The sequence below is a fragment of the Osmerus eperlanus genome, chromosome 21 (genome assembly GCF_963692335.1).
Source record: "Osmerus eperlanus chromosome 21, fOsmEpe2.1, whole genome shotgun sequence".
Taxonomy (NCBI): Eukaryota; Metazoa; Chordata; class Actinopteri; order Osmeriformes; family Osmeridae; genus Osmerus; species Osmerus eperlanus.
In genome coordinates, this window is record NC_085038.1 from 6,354,899 (window position 1) to 6,381,571 (window position 26,673).

Here is a 26,673-nt window from a genome sequence, read left to right on the forward strand (position 1 = left end):
TATAATGTTTCATGTGACTGTTGACACGTTATCAGAAAATGAGTCATGGAATGTTCAGGTTTGTGTTCATGTCCGAGTTGCGGGGGAATTCCGGTATTGCACAATAGATTGAGCAAGATGCAAAAGAAACCAAATATTGCCAAGAACAGTGTACACAATACGTTAATTTATAATGGGTAAAATGAGTAGGTAAGTCACAATCAAATACTACAATTTATCGGAAATATGTTGCAACTGGATCTGAGGTCAGGCACTGACGTTATGTGTTTACTCAACTTTCATGTTTTAATCTCAGAATCTAAACCCAACGATGACCCAATCTTATTGAACACTGAATTATGATTTGTAAAGTGGTCTAGTCACTTGCATATGATGTTACATGTATTCAGTTTGTTAGCACTTTATTTATTGTTACATCAATGGCTGTGGCTCAGACAATCCACAGATAGGGTATAGATCATCTTTAAAATAAATCTGTCTCTAATCTGGTCAGTATAAAACATTTGGTCATTTGAATTAATGATGGAAAACCATCATATTCATTATTTTGTGAAAAATAATGCATGTAAATTCTAAATGACAATTTGTCATCTGACATATGGTTTGAGCTGTTTGTTCTTTACTTAAACTAGCACAGTGCCTGTTTGACAGACCTATTTCAAATAGATTTGTGTTCATGTTCACAGTTCCATATAAAACCACTGGTAGGCACTGCAAGGCCAAATAGCCTAATTGAGCATAAGTTACATTAAAAAACTGTTACGTATTTAGTAATTTAGGTAGTAATGTACTTTCTATATGGTACTTATGTCAGCTATTTTAATTGCACCATTTTAAAATGAAAGCACCAGAAATGTAATAGTTAACATATGTTGTTATTCGCAGAAATTTTAGTTGAACCTAAATAATATAACTTTAAAGCCAGAAACGAAAGAAAATAGTCCATAATTACATGTTCCGTAACTTGTATTATTGATTGTAACACATTTGAAACTACATTTTTCAGTGTTCAGAGCTACAACAAACCCCTTATATATTGCTGACACAAAACAATAAATTACTGAAGTACATAACATTGGCAAAGCAAAGTTCTGTCGCAAAAAATAAATGCATGACAGGGCACATACATAAAACACACTGCTGTTCAAACAATCTTGGCAACATTGTTTACTAAGAGTTAATCTCTGCAGTCCAATAACTGCAGTCAAACAATGCAGTTAGAAGTCAAACTAATACAGTGCATTGATCTTTACTATTTAGGCAACCACCATGGGAAAGCGAGGTACTTATGACATACTGTACAGTAAAGTGCTTTTCATTATGTGACTACATTTCAACTAGTTTGTTTGAAACCCTCCCTGTGAAAGCTTTGACTGCCTCCCAGACTCTGCTGCATTGTGCCAGCTGGGAGACATTGGGACAGCCAGCTTTTCTCTTTCCTCACTTCCCCTTCACCCTGCTGCTCTGGCAGGCCTGCTGATCCCAACACAAACAGACACATCCTCTCCCTCTCTCCCTGCTCCGTACAATGCAGTAGCTGTGGGATACGGAAAGGACTACCCTTACAGACGTCCATTGCTTGCATCTTCATTTAATTACTCGATAAAACACAAATCACACATTGGCCACATTACAGTACATTCACAGGCCTTTTCTATATAGATAGCCTTTGTGTGCTCGTGACCAGTTTGTGTTGAGGAGTATGAGTGCAAGACCAATTCCCTCGATGTAGAGTACTGTCCAGGTGGTCAGGTTGATCTCCTTCCTATGGAGCCTCTCCTTCTCCATATAGGGCCATTCCCATGCTGCCTGAAGGCACGCCTGCTGGGTCTGAGTCACTGGCCCCTGTGCCAGGGAGCACCTTGGCAGTTGGAAGAGTGTAAACACTCGACACTCTCACCTCATCCCTCTTTCTCAGAGAGCCCCGGAGCAATCATAGGATGACACAGTGGTGTCTGTGAGGTCCGGTGGATCTCTCGGAGCGCCACTTGGTTTTCTTCTTCTTCTTCTGGGTCCTGTCTGGGATCTCCTGCCTTGGGGGAGAGGTTAGGACGGGAGGTGGCAGGTAACAGGTGCAGAGTTAAAAAGGGAAGTTATTTGAAATATTCCTAATCAGAGGATTTCTATTTTTACCAACCATTTATTGGCCAGTTTCAATTCAAAGTGGTTTCAACTTACCTGATGACTCTGACAAGCTCGTGAAAAGCCTTGTCAATGTTCATGGGAGGGTCCTTGGCACTTGTTTCAATGTAAGCTATCTGTCAGGGTGGAATATCAAATTTTTATGAAGAATCTAGTCTGAATTATGAGAAGAATTGTAGGAGCAATAAAAACTTTACAGGGATTCTTTTACACTCACATCATGTTTAGAAGCCATTTCCTTCCCCTGGTCACTGGAGATTTTCCGTAAGTGCAACAAGTCCACTTTATTTGCCACTAGAACGATAGGGAAAGATTCCCTGCAAAACAAGAACAAGTGAGAGTCTGTATAGTTTCGTCCAAGTCAGGGTCATTCAGTAGCACTTCAGGTCCAAAACATTTGAATTATAACATGTATGAGGTTTTAATTCAAATGGACCTTTCCTGTCAGAGAGGTGCACTATAACTGATAGTGTGTCCTAGTACACTGGTCTGGCCCTGTTGGGACAGACAGGAGCCTCACCTGTCTTTCACCCTGAGGATGAGCTGGTGGAAGCGATCCACATGCTCAAAGCTGGCCTTGTCTGTAACAGAGAACACTATGAGGAAGCCATCGCCTGTCCTCATGTATTGTTCCCTCATGGCGCTAAACTCCTCCTGGCCAGCAGTGTCCAGAACTATAGAGACAAAGACATAGACTCACGCATTGACACTTACACACTTTGAAGATACACTTTAAAATGTTTCAGAAGCTTTATGATTTGACTTACATTAACATATAGTCATTTATTTAGTAATTTGCATGTACTTGCGTGTGCTTACCATCTAAGATAGCCCACTGGCTATCAATCTCAGTGTGTTTCAGATAAGAATCCTCGATGGTAGGGTCATAATCAGGGACAAAGATCTTCTGAAAAAACTGGATGGTGAGAGCACTCTTCCCTACGCCCCCATCCCCCACCACAACCAGCTTATAAGTGGGTAGATTGTCACTGGGAACAGCACTGGTTGCCATAGTGACAGTTATACCTGGAGCAGAGCGAGAAGATGATTTCAGTGAGCCTGGTACAACTTGGATTAGGACATGGAGTGTAATTCTTAGGCACCTCCTTAGGCATTCATATTTGCAATTGAATGTTTAATAGGCCTACTACTTGCAAAGCATGAAAAAAAAAACGAGATCACATCAAACTACACTAAATGTTTAGGAAAATCGTTTACAGACAAACAGGTTTATATGTCTTATCCAGACAACTAAATGGCATAATTACACAGCCTACTGTCAACATGTACAAATGTGCAGTCTATTATGTCCTTCTTTTAAGAACACAAAGTGATGTACACATTTCCAGTAGAAAATCAATTAAAAACAAATGCGTTCACTATTATTGATGTGCTTAATAAGACTTCTTGAGTTCAGTAAATGTAATTAAGCTATTGTTTCTCCATGTTCAGATTTTTGAAAAGGTCTGAAACGGTCAAACACACTAAGCTGATAGTCTCAAACATTTTCACAGGGAGAGCAAGACACGGCCCTCATTCCCCCGTTGCATTGGAGAAAGTCTGATATCAATGGCAAGACATTCTCGCTCCTCGTCAACAAAATCATACTGTATCTCCTCTGCAGAACAACACCGTAGGAGTACAATAAACAGCTCACCCTATGTCTACTGTTTTGTACTACTGATGTGCTAAAGTCATAGGGACAGGTTATCCTATTCTCTGCTATTGGAATCTATCATTTTGTTCTTTACACTAGGGTTCTCATGTTTCTACATTGTTTTAGAAAAGCCAACTTGTGCTTTTGCTGCACTGTATCATTTATCTATGTACATGCAGCCTTTAACAAACAATACAGCACAATTGTGAGTAGATCTCTTTCATACTATTTTTTAGTCAAGCACCTGTGTCAAAAAAAAGGTTACCATATTTGTACATTACAGATATTATGAATTAAAAACTGTTTATTTGGCCAGTTTCCAATATGGAAGCAGTTGAAGTAGCACATTTCATTCTACGTTTTTAAACTGTGCCCCTTTGTCAAACAATTCAATCAACACATGTTGTATTGCGCTCATTTGAGATCATGCTGTTATTTGGCTGAATTCTTCTCTTACTTTGTTGATGGCCCCTAAAGTGTTAGGTCAGAATGTAACAAATATTTACAATTCCAAACGGGAAATATGGTGCCAGTCACCAAAATTAAGTAATGTATATTGGTTTCCATCGTCAGTCAATGCAGAGTAACCATTCATTTGATTCTGTGTTGTAGGCTACTGTTCAAATTATGAGCACAAAGTATTTACATTTACATTTAGTCATTTAGCAGACGCTCTTATCCAGAGCGACTTACAGTAAGTACAGGGACATTCCCCCGAGGCAAGTAGGGTGAAGTGCCTTGCCCAAGGACACAACATCAGTTGGCATGACCGGGAATCGAGCTGGCAACCTTCGGATTACTAGCCCTATTCCCTCACCGCTCAGCCACCTGACTCCCAGACTGAAGTATATGAAATAGGCAACATATAATTGCAACTGGATACGTAGCTTATGGTAACACTGTAAATGACAAAACCCTGAATTTACATTGAAAACCGGTTGTACAATGGTGCTGATAGGGTCACACGGATGTCCTGCCATCAACAATGGTGGGAAGTTGAGTGTTTCCTCTGCTAGTCTAACTTGTGCCTCGGTCATTGGCCTGGACCCGAAAAGGGGAAAGGGAGAAGAGGGGATCCGGGCAACAGCTGTGGAAAAGGCCCTCCCTGTAGGCAATAGCATTTAAACATAGGTCTTCCAAGTTAGTTGCAACAGGGCCACATGAAAAAAAACTGATCTTCAGAATTAGATCTACTTTTCTCAATTCTAATAGGATTCATTGATTATTATTGGGTTTCATAATCCCATATTTTGTCAAATATAGGTTTACTTGTATAGGCATACTAAGGTGAGAAGACAACGTACAATCACTTCACATACAAAAAGCCCATGACCCCCAATAAATGTAAAATTAAGTTATTTTGCACTGTACCGTTTTTATCTAGTCTTTATCACGGACTCATGCAAAACATTACGTTAATGTTTGTATTTCATAGATTCTTACTTCTACCTTCATCAACGATAGGCGTATCTGTCGAATTCTCTATAGGCAATGTAATAGCCTAATCATGTAATTTGAATACTCTCATATCGACTTCGTTCCTCATACAATAATCCCAACTCTATTTGCACCAATTCTGTCCCATGCAAAAGACAAGCGTACCTTTAAAAAACTTACCAAGATGTAACTTCCTTAAAAAGTTACGTGTACATGTCAGTTAGTGAACAGTATTCCATTCAATACTGACATGACTTCATGTGTTCTCTTGTAGGCTAGAAGACGCTGCTATCCCAGAGCGATTGTACTCCCCTTTCAGGAGCGTAAACCATCTTCTCAGATATTTTCCCAATGTCTCCACCCACCGAATATTTAAGAAGCTAATAATGTGTGTATAGCTTTGCCGATGTAGGGTATCAAATAGGCTTATTGTATGAATTACCTAGTTGCATATGGCTCTTGCCACACGGGAATGTATCTTATCAAACGGAAAATGTGTTTCTTAAACTGACCACAGCCTTGCAAAACTGATCTGATTACGTTGACGCAGTAGTTGATTTTGTCCAGTAGATGGCTGTATACACACACAACAAAATGGAAAAATCCAGTCCTCCTGAAATTCTGTCATATTGAATATTTGACAGCGTTCTTCCTCCAGTAGCGTTAATGTGCTTCTGGCCTAAACAAATCCGTATTCTTCTTCATTTGAGGAAACATATTTATGAAAAATAAAAAATCTTCAGAGAAAAATGACACGCCTCCTAACTAGTTTGACACCACCCCCGCTCTAGCCTAATGCAGAGTTTGCGCCATGAATATCGGCAGATAAGCAGGACTGGCTTGCAACATTGTTTCGTTGCGGTCTTTCCGCTTCTGCTGCAAAGTCAGTGAAGTCACAATGATCAAAGTCGCCACTGATTGTCTCTGAAGGCGTTGGGATCAAGACAGGCTCCTTCAACGTAGCCTACTGGTTCTGTACGGTAGCCTACCTGCTCTTGCTAACATTTAAGGATGTCTTCATGACGTTTGCAACGGACCCAACGCATCCATCGCTGTTGCTAGAGACCAGTGGGGCCGCGTAGCAAGTGTAGCCTATCGACTGTTAAAGAAGCCGTCTGGCAAGCTATGCTGGCCAGCACCATAACGAGGTGTATGTGGGTCTGCAGCGGCGAATAGATCTGCACCACCTCTTCTGCTGATTTGGATTCCTTCATTCAATTCATCCTTCAAAACCTGGACTCGGAGCTGTTTATGAAGGTAAGCGTTCGAAGCAGAACTACAGCTAATATTCTTCCTAGGCCATAGGATTTTAAGAAACCCTGTAAACCTGGTTTTTAACAGCTCAGAGGCCAGCAAGTTAAGTCAGGATACAATTAATAGTTATATTCATAGGCCTTACAACACCCTACATCATGTCTGATATATCTGTTTTTATTAATATTTGAATGATGATACTGTTAAACACCTGAAAAGAAAGGGATGATGCTCTCACCAGTTGTTTTGTTGTCATATAGCAAACTGTAAAACAAAACAAAGTGGGCCCTTTAGTATTAGAAGATGAACATTGTCTTCCAACCACACAAAACCACTATGCTGGACTAGGTTTTTTGAACATACCCCAGCCCCTGTATATCCTGACACTGGTAGTCAGCACCTTCTTAAACAAACCTATCATATCACCTCATCCCTTACCCCTACCACCACCAACTCTACCACCACTGATTTCATAGCATTCCACTTTGCCTCCTTCCTAAGAGGAAGTGGAGCAGCCATTTGCCATCACATAATCTTTACCATCTCTCTTATAGGAACTGCAGGGTTGGGAATGAATGAAGAGGAGGATTGTCTTCACTAAGCTCCCCTTTTCATTCTTAGCGACTGGGCTCAGTTAGTCCAATCCGTACTCAAGACTTTTCCCACTCGTGAATGAGAGCTGTAAAGAGGTTGTGTGATGCAGCTTTATCTGCCAATCCCTGCTGTAGATGGTGGAAAAGTGGTGGGCTAACCTAAGTAACAAACTCTACAATGCTGTGAATCGCCGTAGCTGATCAAGTCCCCTCCTCCATGGCTGGAGGTTGTGAGATAGTCAGTGGTGAAACCATGAATGAAATCACCTTGATACCTAACCCTTATCTGACACGGAACACATGATGAATGAAAGTATCAAGCAAGTGCTGTTATGATTAACAGTCTTTGATTGTTCACTTTATTTGATCAATTTGGTGGCATGTGGCAATGATAGGGAGTTCGGTATGAGTGTGTGTGTGTGTGTGTGTTTGTTGTGGTACAGAAAATGTTCGCAAGAAGCTGAGTGACGTTTATGTCGCTCAATGTTCTTCCAGTGTTCGAGTGGAAAGATACTGTATCAGCAACCTAGGTTAGACAAAATAAATTGCTAGATTGTCCTAATAGAACATTGGGTTTCATTTTGAGATGAATGTAAGTACATCATTATATCTCCCTTATCTACAGTGATTGCTGTGTCATCTAAGGTAAACAGTTTTATTGTATCATCATTATATGAGTACAGTAGGCACATTCAGACAATGCAGGTGTGGTTATATGTTATAACAGCAGCATCAGTTTAAACTCTGTTTTAACTATTATAGCTGATTGAAGAACATGATCTGACCCAAACCATTTCGAACTATAGGATTAGGCTTGTTGCTCATCGTGTTGACCACCAATGATAGTGAGGATAATAACACTGTATCGTTACCCAAAAGCAAAAAAAGAAAAGAAAAAGCTTTGTTTGTTTATCCGTTCTGCTTGTTGGAGCAATTGATGTTACTTGACTGATCTGTTTTAAGCTCCCTCCCATGGGGCTAGGCCTCTGGTCAATCAGAAGTGGTTCCCTACAGGGGAATGTTTTTCAGGAGCATTGGTTGAGTGATTCTACAGAAGGCCAGTTGTGGAGTTATAGACATGCAATGTGGGCTGTTTGATCCAAAGTATTGAACACTGTCCTTTTACCATACTACTTTGCTTTTGCATATCCTCCAATCTTTGAAAAAGATGGTCCACTTTTTATCATGATCAGTTCAAATTGACCTCAGCTCTCAGGGGAAAGTGAAAGAGCTGTCCGCTGGTAAACAGTCCCACATGACTAGAAATCATCCAGCCTAGTATTGATTAAAGTAGCAGTGCTTAACATGTACAGTAGGAGATGATGAATAGCTTGTGTCTTTGTAGCCTGTGAGCAACAGAGACCCATGACAGTATGTAAAGCATGTGGGAGTTCTAGAGAGGTGGCCATTATGACAGCCCTTCAGTGTGGCATTGTGCATTTCTGTGACATTCACAGAAAGCCATTGTCACGCACAAAAGCTCAGCTGGTGTGGGATGTTTGATTTCCAGACCCTTCTCTCGTATGGATGATGTCATGCATTAAAAAGGTCAAAAGTGAAAAGCATTCCCTGATACTGTATATCTTGTAGGTAAATTAGGATTTTACTTGACATGTAATTGTGGAGTTTAGTTATTTATCGAATCCATTTTGACATAACTATGCAATAGGCTTATGTTACTAATACTCACTGTGTTGTGTTGGTTAATGTTCTCATGTTCTCTTCCTTGGCTCTCTGTCTCTCTGTTGCAGACATTGTGTGGACAGTAATGACCGCACGCTTCCGGTTGCCCGCTGGCAGAAACTACAATGTCCGAGCGTCGGAGCTGGTACAAGACAGGCAGCACACAGAGGTGGTCTGCAGTGTACTCCTGCTGGATAACACAGTTCAAGCCTTCAAAGTTGATGTAAGTATGAAGAAGTCTGCATCTCTTTACGATAGCATTCAATCGGTGCTACAATCATAGCATTCAATCGATGATGCTAATTTCCCAGTAATGCGTAGCCTTGTGAACGGATGTGCTGTAATATGTAAGAGCCTCCTATTTGGAACAAAAGGAAGGCTCAATTCCATTTTGACAGGACATAGATGCTGTCAAACGTGACAAGAAAACATTGTTATACAGATGTAACGCTAAAACGTGTGTGTTGTTGTGTGGAAGTAGCAGCAAACTGCATGACAACATTTGTGGGAAACACACATGCGGTCCTGCAGTCCACAGGAGCAGCTGCCTGCTCCACCCTGGTCAGTGGGATGTGTCGGGGAATTGTACAGTTGAGGATTTCATGGCTGGACCAGGGGCTTGGGTGGGCAGGTGGGGAATATCTGCGGTTGGGATGGGGGAGGGGGCAGCAGGCCCAGGCATTAGTGTGTTCCCCTCTGTGAACTGTCCTAATTACTCCACACGCTGCAGACACCAAACACACCCTGCACCTCTAACTGGCCCCAAACCTCTACACTGGGCCCGACTACCCCTTTTCTGGGCTAAATCTGCTCATCCCCTAATCCCTTCGTTTTGGAGATCTGTTACCAAAGACCAAAGAACCTCCATTAGAAGTCTTTTCACATGTAAAGGCAGGACAATGGCAGTGAGACTAGGTACATGTTTGTTGGTCAATGGTAAGGTCACAATTACAGATCAGATATTTATATTGATTGCTTTACATCTATAGGGAGTGTTAAATGGTATTGACGCAGTTTTGTATTTGTGCATAAGTGTTCAATACGCTTGGTCGGCTCTGAGTCCAGTTCTATCCCCTGGGAAACAACCATTATAATGCTGCTCCCTGCATTATGGGCTAAACACACATCTTTTCAGGCTGAATGTCTTCTCAATATCCGTCATGATGCTGAAAATCGGGTCAGCTTACATGCATTTCTGACAGAAGTTCTGTTGGAGGAGGTGCAGTCTTTCAGTCCTCTTAAGATCACGGGTTGGATACTGTAAAACAGCGAGCCAATAACTAATTGCAGTATTGTGAAACCCTACATCATTGGCCTCAGTGGACTGCCCACTCTCTTTATAAAAAGACGAACAAGACAAAGGAAAAGTTGACGAGAGCATTGCTGGAGTTGGTCCTACACAGACTGGGTGGTGTTTACTTATTCATACAGACACGACGCCTTCAGTTGTTTTTCATGTTCTCTGCATAATGGACGACCCTGTGGCAGTGACACATAGGCGCTGAGGAGGACCTTTCCAGAGCAGGGTGATGTCAGAGCGAGGGGCCTTTAAAATCAAACAAATCAATGTTGTTCACTAACCATCAGTTATGTGCTAACTTTATCAAATTGGCTAGGGACTGATTCAGTCAAGTCCGTTTCCACTTTTATCTTGACCTGGTTGAGTCAGCTGCATCACTGAGTTGTCATTGGCTGCATGACTAAGGAGCCTGAGCTGAGAGGTACGGTCCACAAGGCCCCTCTCAGACATAGGTCCAACCATGTTGGCCAATCAAATACAGAATGCAGAGGAGGATTGGTCCTTTCAGTATGTACAGTAGTACACAGTATAGTCACTGTAGTCTGTAGTCTCTCCAGGCCTTGGCTAGGTGTTCATTCCCCCAGAAGCTTGTGAATAATACATTGTCTCTGGTCCAGAGACCCAGTGTTTGCACATTGCCCTGACACTTGCAGAAAGCTGCGACTTGCTGCTTGCTCTAAAAGGCATCCATTCAGAAACCCACTTTTGACAGTCCGGAAGTAGGAAGTTGTTGTACAGAGACTTACAGAAGTACTCACAGTTGGACAGTAGTTTGTTGTTTTGTAGAACATTGGAGCTCTGACCATTCACCTTCATCCTTTAGGTGGTTTTCGTGGTGCACAGTTTGGCGGTAATTCTTAAACATTCCCAGGACATAAGGATAATGTGCCTCCCTTGATCTCTCCTCCCTTCAGAAGCTCGATCAAGGACAGATCCTGCTGGATGTAGTGTTCAAACACCTGGAGCTGACTGAGAGAGATTACTTTGGCCTGCAGCTGGCTGATGATCCGGCTGACAGTCAGGTGAGAGTTCAGCCAGCATCCTGTAGCCTTACAGCTAGCAGGGCTCATGTCCTGTCAACACAAAGAGGTAGATGCAATGACCAGTTATGATCTGCAAACAAAGAGTTGAAGCAGATTAGTGGATTTAGTAGGTTGTTAGATATGTTTTTTTGTAAGGGTTCGCAAGTTTGCAGAGCAATAATGATGTTGTGTTGTTAGTTTGTTATTATGGTGTTTGTAGACAAGTTGGGGGAGGGGGTTTCTTGCTGTTATTTATTTTTAAATATATGGTTATTTCTCATAATATTTCTTCTCATTTTACAGAGGTGGCTTGATCCATTAAAACCCATCCGGAAGCAGTTGAAAAGTATGTTGTTAACCTTCAGTTTCAGAAAACACTTAATTGTGATGTTACTTAAGTGGTAACGTATTGTATGGGATACAATTGTTTACTATTCTTTTCTGTTAGAGGGATCTCAGAACTGTTTGAACTTCAGAGTCAAATTCTTTGTAACCGACCCAAACAAACTTCAGGAAGAGTACACAAGGTGAGCGCTCAAAGGGTTGATCTAAGCAACTTCATTTCAGTTTGTGAGGGTCTTGTTAGTGACCCTACTCTCTTTTTGGCTTTCCTCAGGTATCAGTACTTTCTTCAGATTAAGCAGGACATCCTGAGTGGAAGGTGAGTGGAAGGTTTAGAAAGAAACGCTTCACCGTAATAGTCCTCAGCTTTGTTTGAGCAGGAGTGTGACTGTATCCCTCTCTGTCTTGTCTCAGACTGCCCTGTCCCTACAACACTGCAGCTCTCTTGGCATCCTATGCTGTTCAATGTAAGTCTAATTCTTCTAAATGACCAACACTATTAGGCTATTGCACTCAGTGTCAACTAAGTCAAGGGCATGATCAGTCTAGCAGGCTTTCCTGCACTGGAAAATACCAGGTTTTCCATGATTGCATGTTAGTGAATCTGTGCCAAAGGATTAGTACCTTCTGAAGCATCGACTGCCTTAGCCCCGTACTGTATTTACCCCTTTCATTAGTCTGGCACAGAGTCTTTGTTTACAGATTGACCCCAATACGCTTGGAAAGGGGGAGAGAGAATACAATAACCATACAAGCAGGGTGGTAGCAAAAGCCCAGCTCATTGGTTGTTTACCTAATAGGAAGGCTGCGCCCTCACAACGCTGTCAACATGCTGTGTAGGAGGTAAATAGGTCACGCAGGAAGTGGTCATGGTACCGAACTGCATGAATAACTGTTGCCACGTAGATCATCTCGCATTTTCCAACCTGTCACGATTATGAAGAGAATATGTTGCCCTATAAACACCTCCTACTGTTTTCACATAGGCTCGTTGCTCCTGTTACTAGTGTGGCGTTGAAAATTGTGTAGAGCAAAAATGAGCAGAAGCATCAAGGGAGCTGTAACAGCAACAACTGCCTCATTTTAAATAAATACTGCAGCCCCTGAATGGCCTTGTCCCCTTTTCATTCCAGTCTTTTAATTTTATTTAGAAAAAAGGTGCTAAAGCATTTCCATTCAGAAGCTAATTCCATTCCATTCACTTCTCTTATTGCTGAATCTGTCTTGAACCCTTGGAGTCCATCTTCAACCTCAGAGTTTATTATCTTTCGCTGTGGGAAACATTCTCCACAGTGTTGAATCGATGAGTAGGACCCATCTTCCTCAGTTCCTTTTCAACAAAAGGCAAATGTTTGGATCATTTAAACTGCAGAAGACCCCCTTCTTTCTTGATGCACAAAGGCGATGTTTAACCAGAAAATGAGTGAATGGGTGGTGTGCTTTTCCTCAATTTGCACACTGTGCTCACACACACACACACACACACACACATACACACTGTCCGCTTTGTGTTGCAGCGGAGCTGGGAGACTACAACCCCGCTGAACACTTGCCTGGTTACCTCTCAGAATACTGTTTCATCCCCAACGCGCCACAGGACTTTGAGAAAGAGGTCGCCAAATGTCATCAGCAACACACGTAAGCAGGCTTTGGGAATAATGAATTCTCATGGTGAAGGATGTGTGAGTCAAAAGCTATTCCTGTTTATTTTCGAAACCCTGAAATGCTCGGTGTAAATTTGATACGGAAAAAAAATCGAACCAATCAATGATTCAGTTCATTCATCTCTAAGTAGCAAAGCACACACACACACACACGCACACACACACTGTCTCTCTCTGCCACTCAGTCAGTGGAGGGCAGCTGAGGCTCTGGCTGAAGCTGCTCCAACTGGCCCATGTCAGAACAAGCCAGCTCATTGTTAGGCTCTCTCTGGCCTCTCTCTGCTCAATGGGCTGGATGGATGGAGCCAGAGTCTGCCAACTTAGACCTCTCTCTTTCTCTTTTTCTCTTTTTCTCTTCTCTCTCTCTCTCTCTCTCTCTCTCTCTCTCTCTCTCTCTCTCTCTCTCTCTCTCTCTCTCTCTCTCTCTCTCTCTCTCTCTCTCTCTCTCTCTCTCTCTCTCTCTCTCTCTCTCTCGCTCTCTCTCACTCTCTGTCAATCTGTCTTACTCTATATATATGCCTCTCTCTCTCTCTCTCCCTCTCTTTCCTTATCCTTTCAGAGGACTGTCTCCTGCCCAGTCGGAGTTCAACTATCTAAACACTGCACATACACTGGAGTTCTATGGAGTAGAACTGCACTATGCCAGAGTAAGTATCAAAGCTACCACTTTACTTCTAGTGGGACACTGTGGACCAGAACATAGTCGCGAAATCAACATGAAGTTCTCACACTGAACAGAATTACTATCATGATTATATCATTACTTCTGGTGTTGCATTAGATGAATGTGGCCAATGTTTACCACATCATTTAACCTATGTGGACTTCAGTTTGGCCACCTGGTACCATTGGTCCAATAGAAATTGTGCGCTGTCCAAATAAACAAGAGAGGAAGTCAATATTTGTGTAGATAGCATGTGATGTGTACACAGCAAATAAACACTGACTGCCAATGAGGTCCACACTTTTAAACATCAAATGTAAGACTTTTCTGGAAGATCAGGAAGTCCTTTGGATTGCTACCCAAGCAAAACCATACACTGTATATTTCATTTAGTTCCAAAGGTGTGAGATTAATAAAAACCAACTCAGCTTCCTCAGTGTAGCATCTCATACCTCAAAGGGATATTCCTATTCACTGCTAGTCTAATCAGGGCCCGTTACCTACAACAGTAGAACCTCCTCCATTCTAGTAGGCTCTGTTGTCAGTGTTTTCTTCCTCTGCTGTAGGATCCAAGTAACACAGAGATATTCATGGGAGTGATGTCTCTAGGCATTGTCATACATAAGAACAGGCTACGAATCCACACTTTTCCATGGTAAGTAATAACACAGTTTCACGTACACAGTTGTATCAAACCTCTATTTACTTTAAAATAAACCTTTTGTGGGGTAAGATTGTTTAAAAAAGAAAAGAAAATCAGCCTTGTTACGCATGTGGTACTGTATGAGTCCATCTATAAAATGAGACATAAAAAAAAAATGAGTAATAGACTAATTATGGCAGATTGGGACTGTCTACTTTATATTTAGGCTGTCTTTGAGTCATGCTTAAAGGAAAGAGTGAAATAGGTCAGGCAAAAAAAGAATTGTCATTTACAACCAAAAGATTTACATGTCTTTGAACATGCTATTCTTTTTATGTCTTTCAGGGTGAATATAGTGAAAATTTCATTCAAATGTAGACGATTTTTTATTCAACTCCGGAAAGATTTAGTAAGTATTTGGACGATATTGACTTCCATCTTCTCTGTGCGTGTGTGAATTTTTTTTTTTTGCAATGGTGATGAGGATTAGGATGAAGATGAGGATGGGTGTAATGATGATGGAGGGGAATGACACCCTGCAAAATAAACACCATCGTTTTGGTCAAACATGTGCTCCTTTTATCAGACATGGGCTCTATCCCCTTAATTTAGTTCACTTCTCTACTCACTCAGCCAGTCCAAAGGGCATTTAAGGTAAGGGATTATTATGGCTGACACAATGGCGTCCCATAAGGCAGCATCGCGTGTCAAATGTGAGGTAATCAAGTGAGATAATCCAGGACCCACACTGTCCTGCGTATGCAGAGTTTAACATTGACACCCCCCCTCCCTCTCTCTCTCTCTCTCTCTCTCTCTCTCTCTCTCTCTCTCTCTCTCTCTCTCTCTCTCTCTCTCTCTCTCTCTCTCCCCCAGCCTGAAAGTCCTGAGGCTCTGCTGTGCTTCAACATGGCCAGCTACCGGGCTTGTAAGAACCTGTGGAAGGCCTGTGTGGAGCACCACACTTTCTTCCGCCTGGAGAGACCCCTGCCCCTACAGAAGAACTTCCTCACTCACTACTTTACACTGGGCTCCAAGTTCCGCTACTGGTAAGTGACAGGCGACTTTTAGCACCACAAGGTTTCTTTATTGTGGAAATTTGAGGGGTCCAGTTGGAACATGAACATAATCGTAAACATAACATAATCATAAACATACTGTATTCATGTATTATTTCCATGTTATAATTATAATTTGAGAAATTATGTTGAGTTATGTTGAATTGATGGCGTCTGTTTTGTATACCCCAAACATCGCTTCTCAAATAACTGAAATGCATCCGTCTAAACCTCACAAGAGAGCCCATGACCCAAACATGAACTCATCTCATCCTCTCAATGTCAGTGCTGAGTGCGTCAGCTACAAACAGCCATTCACACCCCCTATCTCCCTAATTGCTGTCAGCATAACACACCGTATGTACTGTGTCTAGAAGCCTATTTGCAATTTGTACACAGCCCATGGGATGCACTTGACCTGCAGAGCTGCTGTATCACAGCCAGTGTGTGGGCAGGATTGCGTAACGGTCGAACGGAATATCTTTGGGGGCCATAGAACGTTGCACAATAGCCATCGAGAAAAACCGTTTCCTCTCACCGGGATATTATTTCTTAGAAGAGTCTGATGTGGCTGGTTCCTTCTCTGGTGCCTGTCTCTGATTGCCACATTTCCCCATGTCCTCCTCGCTCCACACACAACAGCCCGGAGAGGGGAAGATGGAGGTGGTACTGGATGATGTGTTTGTGTTTCCCCAGTGGGAGGACGGAGGTCCAGTCTGTCCAGTACGGGAAGGAGAAGGCGGTGAAGGACAGAGTGTTTGTCAGGTAAGACCCAGCTCTGAAAACCCCTGTCTGCTCTCTGTAACCCCCGTACATGAGAATATCTTACAGAGAAACCTTAGCTGACCGAGTCATCGTAACACACGGTAGAACCACAATTCAATTAAGTTACGGAGATAAGAAAGGACGTTTACTTTCACCATTTCAGTCATTATCTTCGATGTGGTAGTTGACTGGTGGTATGACAACTATGTAAAGCAGCCACACACAGGCTATTGCACGAGAGGGATCCTCAACCACTTCAGTGAGGTTTGGCCTCGTAGAGCACAGGAAGTGACACTGCCGAAACCACAGCCTAGAAACCGGGTCAGGTGTTATAGCGCAGAGAGCGGGGGTAGCACAGAGAGCAGGGTCTCTGCAGTGTAGGCTTTGTCTCCGATTTATTCGATACCCACCTCAGCGTTTAGACATGCTAAAGACCTATCCCGTGTCGTCCTCTCGACCACCCAGGTCTCCCAGCAAGCCCCTGATACGGAAGCTCATGAGCGGGATGGACTGGGAGTCCGACAGCAGGACCTCGCTGCAGGAGGACCGCATGGAGACGCAGAGTCTGCCCACACGCTCCCCTCCTGGCACACCCAACCAGTGAGTAGAACCACACACACACACATTAACACGCACACACACGAACAAATGAATGAATTTGGATCCGTCTCGATTTTTGGGCCCGAAGCACAGTAATGTGTTTCCTGTCCCCTCCCAGTACGGAGTCCCGCCCTCGCCCGTCCTCGGTAGGACACCTGCTGGATCACGTGATCAACACCTCGCCCCGCCAGGTGTTCGCCAATCACAAGTCAGCCTCCTCAACCCAGGCCAATAGCATCAGTTTGGACTCTACCCTGTAAGCATGCTCTCCTGTATGCACTGTATACAGTCTACATCAATACTGTACCCACACTCACATACACATGCATCCCTACAGTATATTCACGAGACATTTAGCAAGATCCATCCATTTGACTAGTCTATATTAGCTGGTCCATGGTTCTATGGAGGCACATGCGTTTTCTCAGCACAAATGAAATAATGCTAGTATTGAAAATACTTATTATTACTGCACTGTAAACAGAAACTCAAACTAGCATGAGCGAAATGAATGCTCAAACACCTTTCCCCCCTGGGCTGAGCACATGATGTTAAGTTGTTCTGCCACTGTGCCAGATAACCATGGCAGACATATGTGCTGTGAAGTCCCTTTTGATCCTGTAGGACAACAAGAGGTTATGTGATGCATCTATGTTCGACAGCACAAAGCCATCCTATTTCCCAACCAATAGGAGGTCCCGCTTCCTCTTTCATCAAGAGTCTATTGGGCTGAATTTCCTCTGCCTCTCTTTTCCCACCCCAATATCTTCTCTATTCTTCTGAACCATTTTGTTTTTATTGTTGTTTGTATTTATGTAAATAGCCCGGGGCGTTAGCACCAAGCCGTGCCTGGAGACCAGAAAATAGACTGCGTTCATGGCTGTCATTTAGGCATCCGTAATGAGATTTGATTTTGGCAGAGCGGAGAAGTCACAGTTTAAGCTTGAGGCACATTGGTTAATGCTTGTTATGCTAATATTCCATAGTGGGCTATCTACCATTCAAATGTTGTCCTACACCAGCAAGACATTATGGCTTTTTCTCAACCCCTCAGAGTTTCTTACTGTCCTTTGCCTGCCCTTTTATGACAACAGATAGATGTACAGTAAATGGCTTTGTTGCTGTTGTGTTAGAGAATCTTGTTTAGTTTTTTCTTCTTATTGTTGGTACAAACGCAATGTCTTTTTTCCATGGCCTTAAAACTCCATCTGGTTCTATCAATCCTGTGACACAATGGGACAGAACAGCTGAGTGTGTTTGTATGTGTGTGTGTGTGTCAGCGTGGGTGTGTTGGTTTGTGTGTGTGTGTGTGTGTGTGTGTGTGTGTGTGTGTGTGTGTGTGTGTGTGGGCACAGTTTACCCGAGTGTGTGTATGACAGCATTTTCCTAACAGCTGTCCCTGGCTCGGTTGGCCCGTGGAGGTTGCGATCTCAAAGGGATGCTGAGACACAGAAAGGCTGTCAGTCAGGACTGGGACAACTCTTGAAAAGGAGCTCAACTCTCTTGGCTGCACTCAATGCTGTCAGCTTTGGTGAAATCTCTGCGTCAGCCAGACCAACCAAACAGGCAGCGAGCACCACGCCAACTGTGTGTTGTGCGTGGGGGTGGGGGGTGGTAGTGTGTGTTTTCCTTGCATGGGAGTGTTGTGTTGTTTGTCATGGTTCATGAGGTACATCGTTGCATCCTGACAGTAGGCAGGGGGGCTCTCCTCCTGTCACTGGAGTCCCAGATGGATTCCTGGCGTTTTCTAGGTCACATGATTTCTCTCTTTCTCTCACTATCTCGTTTCCTTCTTTCTGTCTTTCACTCTCTATCTATCTATCCATCCATCTCTCTCTCTCTCTCTCTCTCTCTCTCTCTCTCTCTCTCTCTCTCTCTCTCTCTCTCTCTCTCTCTCTCTCTCTCTCTCTCTCTCTCTCTCTCTCATCATGTTGTCGCTCACAATCCTTCCTCTGACCCTGTAAATCCACCCCCACCTCCACCCCGTCTTCAATCTCTCCTCACTCCTCCCCTAGCCCTCCTCCTCTTTTTCCACCTCCTCCTCCTCCTCCTCTCCTCCTCCTCCGCCCTCCCCCTCCCCCCAGAGAGAGTCAGAGTTGGGGGTTGGGGGCGGGGGGGCGCTGTCTCCGGCAGTTGACCTCAAACAGGGCTGGTGCTGCGCCGCGCTTTCAGGCCGACGGGAGGCCAAACAACATGTATGTGCCGTGACTGGGGAGGGGGCATGACCCCATCAGGCTGAGCATAATGTGTGCTGCCAGCACACCGCCTCTCCAAGGTCTCTGCTCCCGCACACCGCCGTTTTCAGGTCGTCAGACCGAGTCGTGTGTTTTGATGCCAAATTCCCCCCTGAACGAGTGGTGAAGCAGCCCTGTGTGCAGGCACGGTGGTGAAGCAGCCCTGTGTGCAGGCACGGTGGGCGAGGCCCCGACGTGCGGTTATGGACGTGGAAAAGGAGTCCACCCGTTGAGCGCCTGGTTTCCACGTTGAGATTCATGTTCACAGAGAGCTTCTGCTGACGGTTTGGGAGCTGATGTGTGCCCTGTTTGTTTGTCTGTTGGTCGTATGTGTGTGTGTGTGTGTGTGTGTGGATGCATACATGTGCATGTCTGGGTGCGTGCGTGTGTCCAGGTCACCTGATACCACAATAGATGGCCAGCCCCCGGCCCTGCCCCCCAAGCAGAGCAGGAGGACCCTGTGCAGCCAGACCAGCCAGTCGGCCTCCCAGCTGGAGCTGGACAACCACATCAACGAGCTGTACAACGTCCCCGGGGCAGCAAACAGGACAGTGGTGAGCCAGATCAGTGCCTCTCCACAGCACACGGACTGATGTTCAGACTCGGCACGCCTCGTGGTTTTGGATGTTTGTAATTTCGCCTCAGGAAATGGACTGGGACTTTGATTTGAAGAAAAATATACGATCCCTCTCACGCGAACGATTTGCATCCTAAACGGTTTATTCTTCTGTTCACCCCTTCAGTTGAATGGAGAGGTTCCCCATGACAATCTAGTGTTGATTAAGATGTGCCCTGACGAACACGGTCGATTTGGGTTCAATGTGAAGGTATGTGCTTGACAGACGATCATGACATACCGTGAAAGTAGTCCACAGACGCGGGATACCAACCTCTTCCTCCTCCTAACCCCTCTGTCCCTCCCTTCCTCCTCAGGGTGGACTAGACCAGAAGATGCCCGTCATCGTGTCGCGAGTAGCCCCAGGAACAGCGGTACGCCGACAACAGCTTTTGATCGAGACAAATAATTGCATGCATCCTCCTTCACCTTCTCTCCCGGCTCACGCTGTGTTGTCCCCCCCCCCCCCCCCCCCCCCCCCCCCCCCCCTCAGGCGGACCTGTGTGTTCCCCGCCTCAACGAGGGGGACCAGGTGGTGCTGATCAACGGCCGAGACATCTCCAGCCTGTCCCACGATGAGGTGGTGCTGATCATCAAGGCCAGCTGCGAGGAGCGCTCCGGGGAGCTGGTTCTGCTGGTCCGGCCCAACGGTGAGAGAGAAAGAGTGAACAGGAAGGAGAGAGAAAAAGCGAGAGAGAGCCCGTCAGAGCCCTGTAGCCCGTCAACATCCTGCTCAGATGCTTCTCTACTTGAGACCTGGTTTCACTTGCTTGTCATTGCTTCGGCGTGTGCCTTTGCCTATGTTTTCCGTTCTTTTTATTTGCATGCTTGAAAGTCTTTCTTCCTCCTCATTCCTCCGCCTCTTCCTCCTCTCCTGTCCTGTTCAGCCATTTACGACGTGGTGGATGAGAATCTGGATGCGGAGCCGCAGTTCCAGTACCTGGCAGAGAGGGCGCCCCAGTACCCTGCCCAGTGGGACCACGACGCCTGGAGGGACTCCATGCTGCAGCTGAAGCAGGGCCTGAACACCGGGGCTGTCCTGTCACAGTTTGATGTTAGTCTGCACAGACAGCACTCTTGTTGTTTATGTTGTTTCTACTCTTATCTGTTCATTGCTGACATCTAACCCTAACCAATCTCAGAGGAGAAATGTTACATTTTCTCAGAGGAGAAATGTAAAACTCTGTATGAACTCTACCCATAGGCTTTAAAGAACACTCTCATGAAGAATTCTAGAGAATGTAATTGTCCAACGGTTCTTACAAGTTCAGCATTTCACAATCCAATCACAAGTGGCAGACCAGTGTTTCAACTGAGGGGAAAATACCTGCGACAGGAAAATATTGTAAAGCTTTCAAAGTATATTGCTTCCTGTTATTGTAAAATATGAGCTAAATCGTTTCCTGTTTGTGTCAATGTTGTGTAATCATTGAGAGGATTTGAGCAACTCTGTAAATCATCACTCAGCTGAATCATACTTATCTCAAATCAACAAACAATAACCATTGTTAATGTTATTTCACAGCAACTGCACCGGAAAAGACCTGGACTAATGATGTCCCATGCCAAATTATCTCAGAACATTTCCAAAAATCGATATAGAGACATTTCTCCATGTGAGTATTAGAAGAGACCTCTCCTCCTCTCAGATAACTTCTCTATGTCATGATGCATTGACCTCATTCCCACTCCCTCCCTCTCTTTCTTTCTTTCTTTCTTTCCCTTTTCTCTCTCTTTCTCTCTCTCTCTCTCTGTCTCTCTCACCTCAGACGATGCAACACGGGTCATTCTGAAGGGCGAGAATGACTACATCAACGCAAACTACATCAACGTAAAGACACCCTGCCTCGTTCTTTCTCTCCATCGAATGAGTGAAATCACTGAATCAAACAATACGTCCACATGTAGGCTCAACCCCCCCCTTTCTGTGTGATCTTCTCAACCCTCAATCAGATGGAGATCGTGGGAAGTGGTCAAACCAACCGATACATCGCATGCCAGGGGCCCTTGCCAGGGACGTGCCTAGACTTCTGGCAGATGACCTGGGAGCAGGGCTCCACCATAGTGGTCATGCTCACCACCCAGGTGGAGCGAGGACGGGTACGAGCAAGCACTGTGTGCTTCCTCTCCACCGGACCGTTTTGGCTAATGTACTGTGGTATTTTGGGTGTATCTGGGGTCGAGACCAGCTAACAACTAACAACTACAGCATGTTGTGGTATCGGCCATTCACACGACAAACTCTGTGGTGTAGTCTGTGTTGATTCCCATTATTTTGATTTCTGCGAGCAATAAAACAAATGTGAGATCTCTTGTCATGTAGATACACCTCCCTGAATCCTAAAGCTGGCTGTCAGCTCAGTCATCCTGCTCCAACTCTGCTGAACGGCCATCTTGTCCTGTGTTCCTAGGTGAAGTGTCACCAGTACTGGCCCAATCCGGACAACAGCACCACCTATGGGAGATTCCAGGTGGCCTGTGAGTCTGAAGAGGGGGATGCAGCCTTCCTGGTCAGAGAGATGACCCTCACTCACCTGGAGGTGAGAGAAAGAGACCTTTTTGTGTGGATTGTATATGTCCATGTGTGGTCCTGTCTGACAATTTACCTGCCAATGTGTCTGTGTGTTTGCATTTGTGTGTGTGTGTGTGTGTGTGTGTTTTTTCAGAGCCAGGAGAGCAGGCAGCTAACCCAGATCCAGTACATGGCCTGGCCAGACCATGGTGTGCCGGATGACTCCACTAACTTCCTGGAATTGGTGAGCCTGGTGCGCAGACGGAGAGCAGGGGGGGAGGAGCCAGTGGTGGTCCACTGCAGGTAAGCTCTGTCGAGAGAACACGGACCTCAGATTTATTTATGTTTTGTTCCTATTGGTGGATAGAACCTGCATTTTAAAACGCTGCTGTCCCTGAACTCCATTTAAAATAATTCTTAACGTAATCATAGCTCTTCTCCTCTCATCGCTCTCTCTCTCATCTCCTCCGTGCCTCGCAGCGCCGGGATTGGTCGGACTGGGGTTCTCATCACCATGGAAACTGCCATGTGTTTGATTGAGGGCAACCAGCCAGTGTATCCCCTGGATATCGTGAGGACAATGAGAGACCAGAGGGCAATGATGATCCAGACCCCAGTGAGTCAGTTGCCTTCTGTCTGACCCCACATTGCATGCAAATGATACGAGATGATGATGCCTAATTGTCAGGAAAGGCTGGAATACAGGAAACGGTCCCACAACACAGCTGAATGTCGTTAGCGTTTAAATACATTTTGCATTAAATATTCTGCCTGGGGTTTTAGGGAATGAAACCTAACAGTTTGTGTTTCGCCGTCTTCCAGAGCCAGTATCGCTTCGTTTGCGAGGCCATCCTGAAGGTGTACGAGGAGGAGCTGGTGAAACCGCTGACACCCACAAGCCCTGTAACCCCCCCCGAGACCCCTGCAGTCTGAGCAGAGCTGGAGGCAGCCTGGGGCCAGCAGGGAGGGTCACAGAGACACAGACCCCAGTCAGACTGTCTCCCTGACCGTCAGGCTGGAGCCTCCAGCACAGGCAGGAGATCTTACTGTAGGGTTCAAACTGGAAGAGGAACCAAGCGCTGTTGCACTTTATGTTGACAAACATGACTCGGAGGTTGACAAGCGAAAGCGAGAGACGTCGTTGTCCACGATCAGAGAGAATTTGGAAGGATGTGGTGCGCCCAGGGTGGAGGTCTGGACATCCCTGTGGTGCCCTAACACAGGTGAGCCTTCAGGAGAACGTGGAGGCGACGGACTTCCATTCTGCTGATGCATCACCCCGAGTCAGAGTTATAGGATGAGATGTTGCTTCTTCTCTGTTCATAAACTCCACAGCCTTTTTCTCTTGGAAAAAAAGAGATTTGGGGAATTTCTTTTTAAGAATACAGATGATATCTGATTCTCTGTGTTGCCTATTTTTAAGGAGCGTTGAGACGTGTGCTTCAGATTGGCTTCGATGTGTACTCTGACATGTACAGACGAGACATGAAGGAGGTGTACACCATGGTTCCACTCTGATCCACCCTCTCCCGGAGTCACCCCGGCTATAGGCATGAATCCCACCGTGGGATTGGTCCTTAGTGTCATACATACGGTACATGCAGCTCCTGCTGATCAGTGGACATAAAGTGCAGTGGTGCAAAGGTGTTCAGGACTCGAAGCTCTTTCATATCAGGGGGAGCTCCCTTCGTAGGCCCTGCAGCTGCTGTAGCTGTTGTTGTTATTGTTGCTCTTTAGGCAGCTATTGAACTATGGTTCAGATTGCTGAGTTCGCTGGTACACTGGGCTCACTAAGATGTTCTACAGTCCTTGACTAGAGGTATTATACCACAAGAGGTATCGTTTTTAGAGTATAAATAAAGTTGCACTCTTTTTTTGGGGGGGGGAAATTAAGCCAAGACTTCTAATATATTTTGTCTTGTGCTATTGAAATGAAGATGAAACCAACTTCTCCTTTACTCTGAATCACAGTTGGATGTCATAAGGAAAATGAACCCTTTCTGAATTCATAGGTCGACGGCAGGCATTCTACAATATTTTGCATTTGACAGAGCAGCATATTGTTGGTACTGAAGAAGTTGTCATAATTTAGTTTAGAGGTTGTTTATTTTGATCTGTGAAAGATTACAGTGAAAGACTATAGGAAGAAAACATTACAGATCATTGTTTGAAATTAAATTGAAAAGTTATTCTAATGCCATGCCTTGCATCAATTTGCAGGGTTGGATTTTCATATGAGACAAATACTGGTTATGAAGGTCAGTGTATTATGACTCCATAGTGGTGTAGATACGTAAGTAAATGCCTAAATATGCTTGCATTATGGTATTAGAAACCTCCAGGATCCATTAAACCTAAATCTCTAGATTGACCATGTTGCATATGGCTGGATTAGGCATTGAATCTATTCATATCATATCAACCCACCAGTTATGATAGATATTACAGCTCGAAAGTCTTGCAAACATTGACTCGAAAGTTGCTTTTGTACGATTTGAAAGTTCATGTTTAAAATGGAAAGGAACTTTCTGTTCGTTTTTGTTTGACCATGCTGATTTCTGACTGGACAGCGCCACATCTTTTTTTAGTCACACTTGTAAAATATTGTATAGGCCTAACATGTTTCAGATCTGTCTGAAAAACAAACTGTAGATATACAGATGAGGATTGGGCTTTCAGGATTCATACTGTATGTTCATCCTTGTGAATGTTCAGCAACAACATGTCTTCAGAATTAGCCAAGTGTTGGCGAACTGTAAGCTATGTTTGCTTTCAATATTTTTATACAATATGCAACCTTGCTTCTTTGAAATGGACAGCACTTGGCAAACAACTAACGGGCAAAATTATCAATTGAAAAGTAAAGAAATATGTGAAATTAAGACTTATTTTTTATAAGAACCAAAATGTTCAAGATTCAATTTTACAGACATTCAGTCCCTAAAGTGTGAATAGCATTGATAATTTAAAAAGAATGGAGTTTGACATTTTTGGAAGCATTGCAGTGGTTTTATGCAATTAAATAGTCCTCTTGTTCAGTTCCAAAACACCCACAAAAGTTGGGACGTGCAGCTTAAAGCCCTGTACGAATACAGAGCATTTTACAAATGTGTTTGATTATGAAAGCTGGGCCATTTTTGCCAATGAAATATAATTTGTGACCGTAGATTTGCTTGTGCTTTCAACATTAGACATCAAGCTTGGTATTTGTCCAAACTTATTTGCAGAGACCTCTGAAATGACCTCATACAATTATATTGACAATGTTTACATTTTATGAATACGTTTGATGAGCGTATGGATGGATATTTACTCAAGATCAGTCTGTTTACAGAAGCTGCTGATGCTACATGTAGGGGAAATCCACTGTCCGGGTGTTCATCCATGTCATCAAAAACATTTGATGGAGGCACTGACTGGCTTTTTTTGTTTGTTTGTTTGTTTGTTTTTTATTGCACAGTGCAGTTGCACCTCCTCACCTCTTGGTACAGTATCAGACATTCTGCACAACTGTGATGTAAATAAGCTTCATGTGTGACTAGTGGTAAAAATTGTTTTTAAGATAAAAGGCAGGAGATGGTCATTGGTGTGAAGCTGTACAGAAATTGAATGTATCGATATTTTAGGATTTTAGGAAAACTTATATGGGATGTACAATTTTGGCTTTTGATGGAAAATATTTTTCATACTACTTGTAAATGCAGGTTAATGTCACAGATTCACCTGGTTACTAAATCAATGGGCTCGTTTTATCTGTGCTCTCGTGTTTTATGTTGTAAATAGGAGAAATATTAAGTAAAGTGCCAATGTTCTGTTAATAAAGTCTAATTTCTGCTGTAACAATTGACAAGTCTTTTCCCTTTCTATGTGGTACTGTACACAGCCCTAGCACCTCTATTATTAACATTGTAAAGAAGAAACATTCTGTGCCCGAATTATGTCCAGACACAATTAATTATTCGTTGGACGTTTATTGACAGTGGCGTGGCCAATAAGGTGATGTATGTAGCCAGTTGGTGACCAGGAAAAAGGGCTGGTATTGGATGGTCGGTACAGTAAGTCTTGATACAATTTAGTGCTGCAATTCCAACTAAAAACAGAACTAATGCATGTTCTTCAAAGGGCAGTGTTGCTCACCTGGACGAGAAGGTGACTCCACACAAAAAAACATACCACAAAAAAAAATCTCTGCTTCCATCTAGTGTTGAATTGTAGAACATGCCATTCCTAGATGTGTTAAGTGTCTGTACGTCTGTCAACCTTTCTATGTTTTGAACATCCTCATATGTTCCAGTAGAGGGCTCTCCAAGCAATTCTGTGAAGGCTGAAGGCCCCCCAGGCCATGACGAGAAGTAGTGAGGTAATGAAATGTGTAAGAGGTTTGCACTTGGTGAGACCATCCATCTTTGTGCTGGATAACCTGCCTCAGTGCTTGACACGTTTGTGTTAACAGACTGTTGGGGACAGAGAAGGCCTCATCCATTCAAAGT

At 43.9% G+C, this 26,673-nt stretch overlaps 2 protein-coding genes across 6 annotated transcripts; one reads left to right on the forward strand and one right to left on the reverse strand.

Moving 5' to 3' along the window:
- Nucleotides 1-446: 446 nt before the first annotated feature.
- On the reverse strand, nucleotides 447-6,144 carry LOC134007159 (ras-related protein M-Ras-like). Of its 4 annotated transcripts, XM_062446364.1 has the most exons (7): nucleotides 5,417-6,144; nucleotides 4,726-4,904; nucleotides 2,962-3,168; nucleotides 2,663-2,816; nucleotides 2,360-2,459; nucleotides 2,179-2,258; nucleotides 448-2,033 (listed from the first exon to the last, which is right to left on the reverse strand). In XM_062446364.1, exons 3-7 carry the CDS (start codon nucleotides 3,152-3,154, stop codon nucleotides 1,934-1,936), a joined length of 627 nt encoding a protein of 208 aa, XP_062302348.1. In that variant the 5' UTR covers nucleotides 3,155-3,168; nucleotides 4,726-4,904; nucleotides 5,417-6,144; the 3' UTR covers nucleotides 448-1,933. The 4 variants fall into 4 exon arrangements, with proteins under 4 accessions (XP_062302349.1, XP_062302348.1, XP_062302347.1 ...); XM_062446363.1 differs by lacking the exon at nucleotides 4,726-4,904; XM_062446365.1 differs by lacking the exons at nucleotides 2,962-3,168; nucleotides 4,726-4,904 and having other exon boundaries at nucleotides 447-2,033.
- Nucleotides 6,004-26,043, forward strand: LOC134007158 (tyrosine-protein phosphatase non-receptor type 4-like). 2 transcript variants are annotated; one of them, XM_062446360.1, is made up of 27 exons: nucleotides 6,004-6,493; nucleotides 8,835-8,989; nucleotides 10,984-11,088; nucleotides 11,392-11,434; nucleotides 11,537-11,615; nucleotides 11,705-11,749; nucleotides 11,845-11,897; nucleotides 12,948-13,068; nucleotides 13,654-13,741; nucleotides 14,325-14,413; nucleotides 14,747-14,810; nucleotides 15,275-15,447; nucleotides 16,153-16,221; nucleotides 16,687-16,821; nucleotides 16,940-17,077; nucleotides 19,450-19,609; nucleotides 19,799-19,882; nucleotides 19,989-20,045; nucleotides 20,165-20,321; nucleotides 20,559-20,725; nucleotides 21,197-21,287; nucleotides 21,441-21,502; nucleotides 21,625-21,771; nucleotides 22,083-22,211; nucleotides 22,338-22,486; nucleotides 22,664-22,799; nucleotides 23,006-26,043. In XM_062446360.1, exons 2-27 carry the CDS (start codon nucleotides 8,852-8,854, stop codon nucleotides 23,114-23,116), a joined length of 2,790 nt encoding a protein of 929 aa, XP_062302344.1. In that variant the 5' UTR covers nucleotides 6,004-6,493; nucleotides 8,835-8,851; the 3' UTR covers nucleotides 23,117-26,043. The 2 variants fall into 2 exon arrangements, with proteins under 2 accessions (XP_062302344.1, XP_062302343.1); XM_062446359.1 differs by having other exon boundaries at nucleotides 6,005-6,493; nucleotides 10,981-11,088.
- Nucleotides 26,044-26,673: the final 630 nt, after the last annotated feature.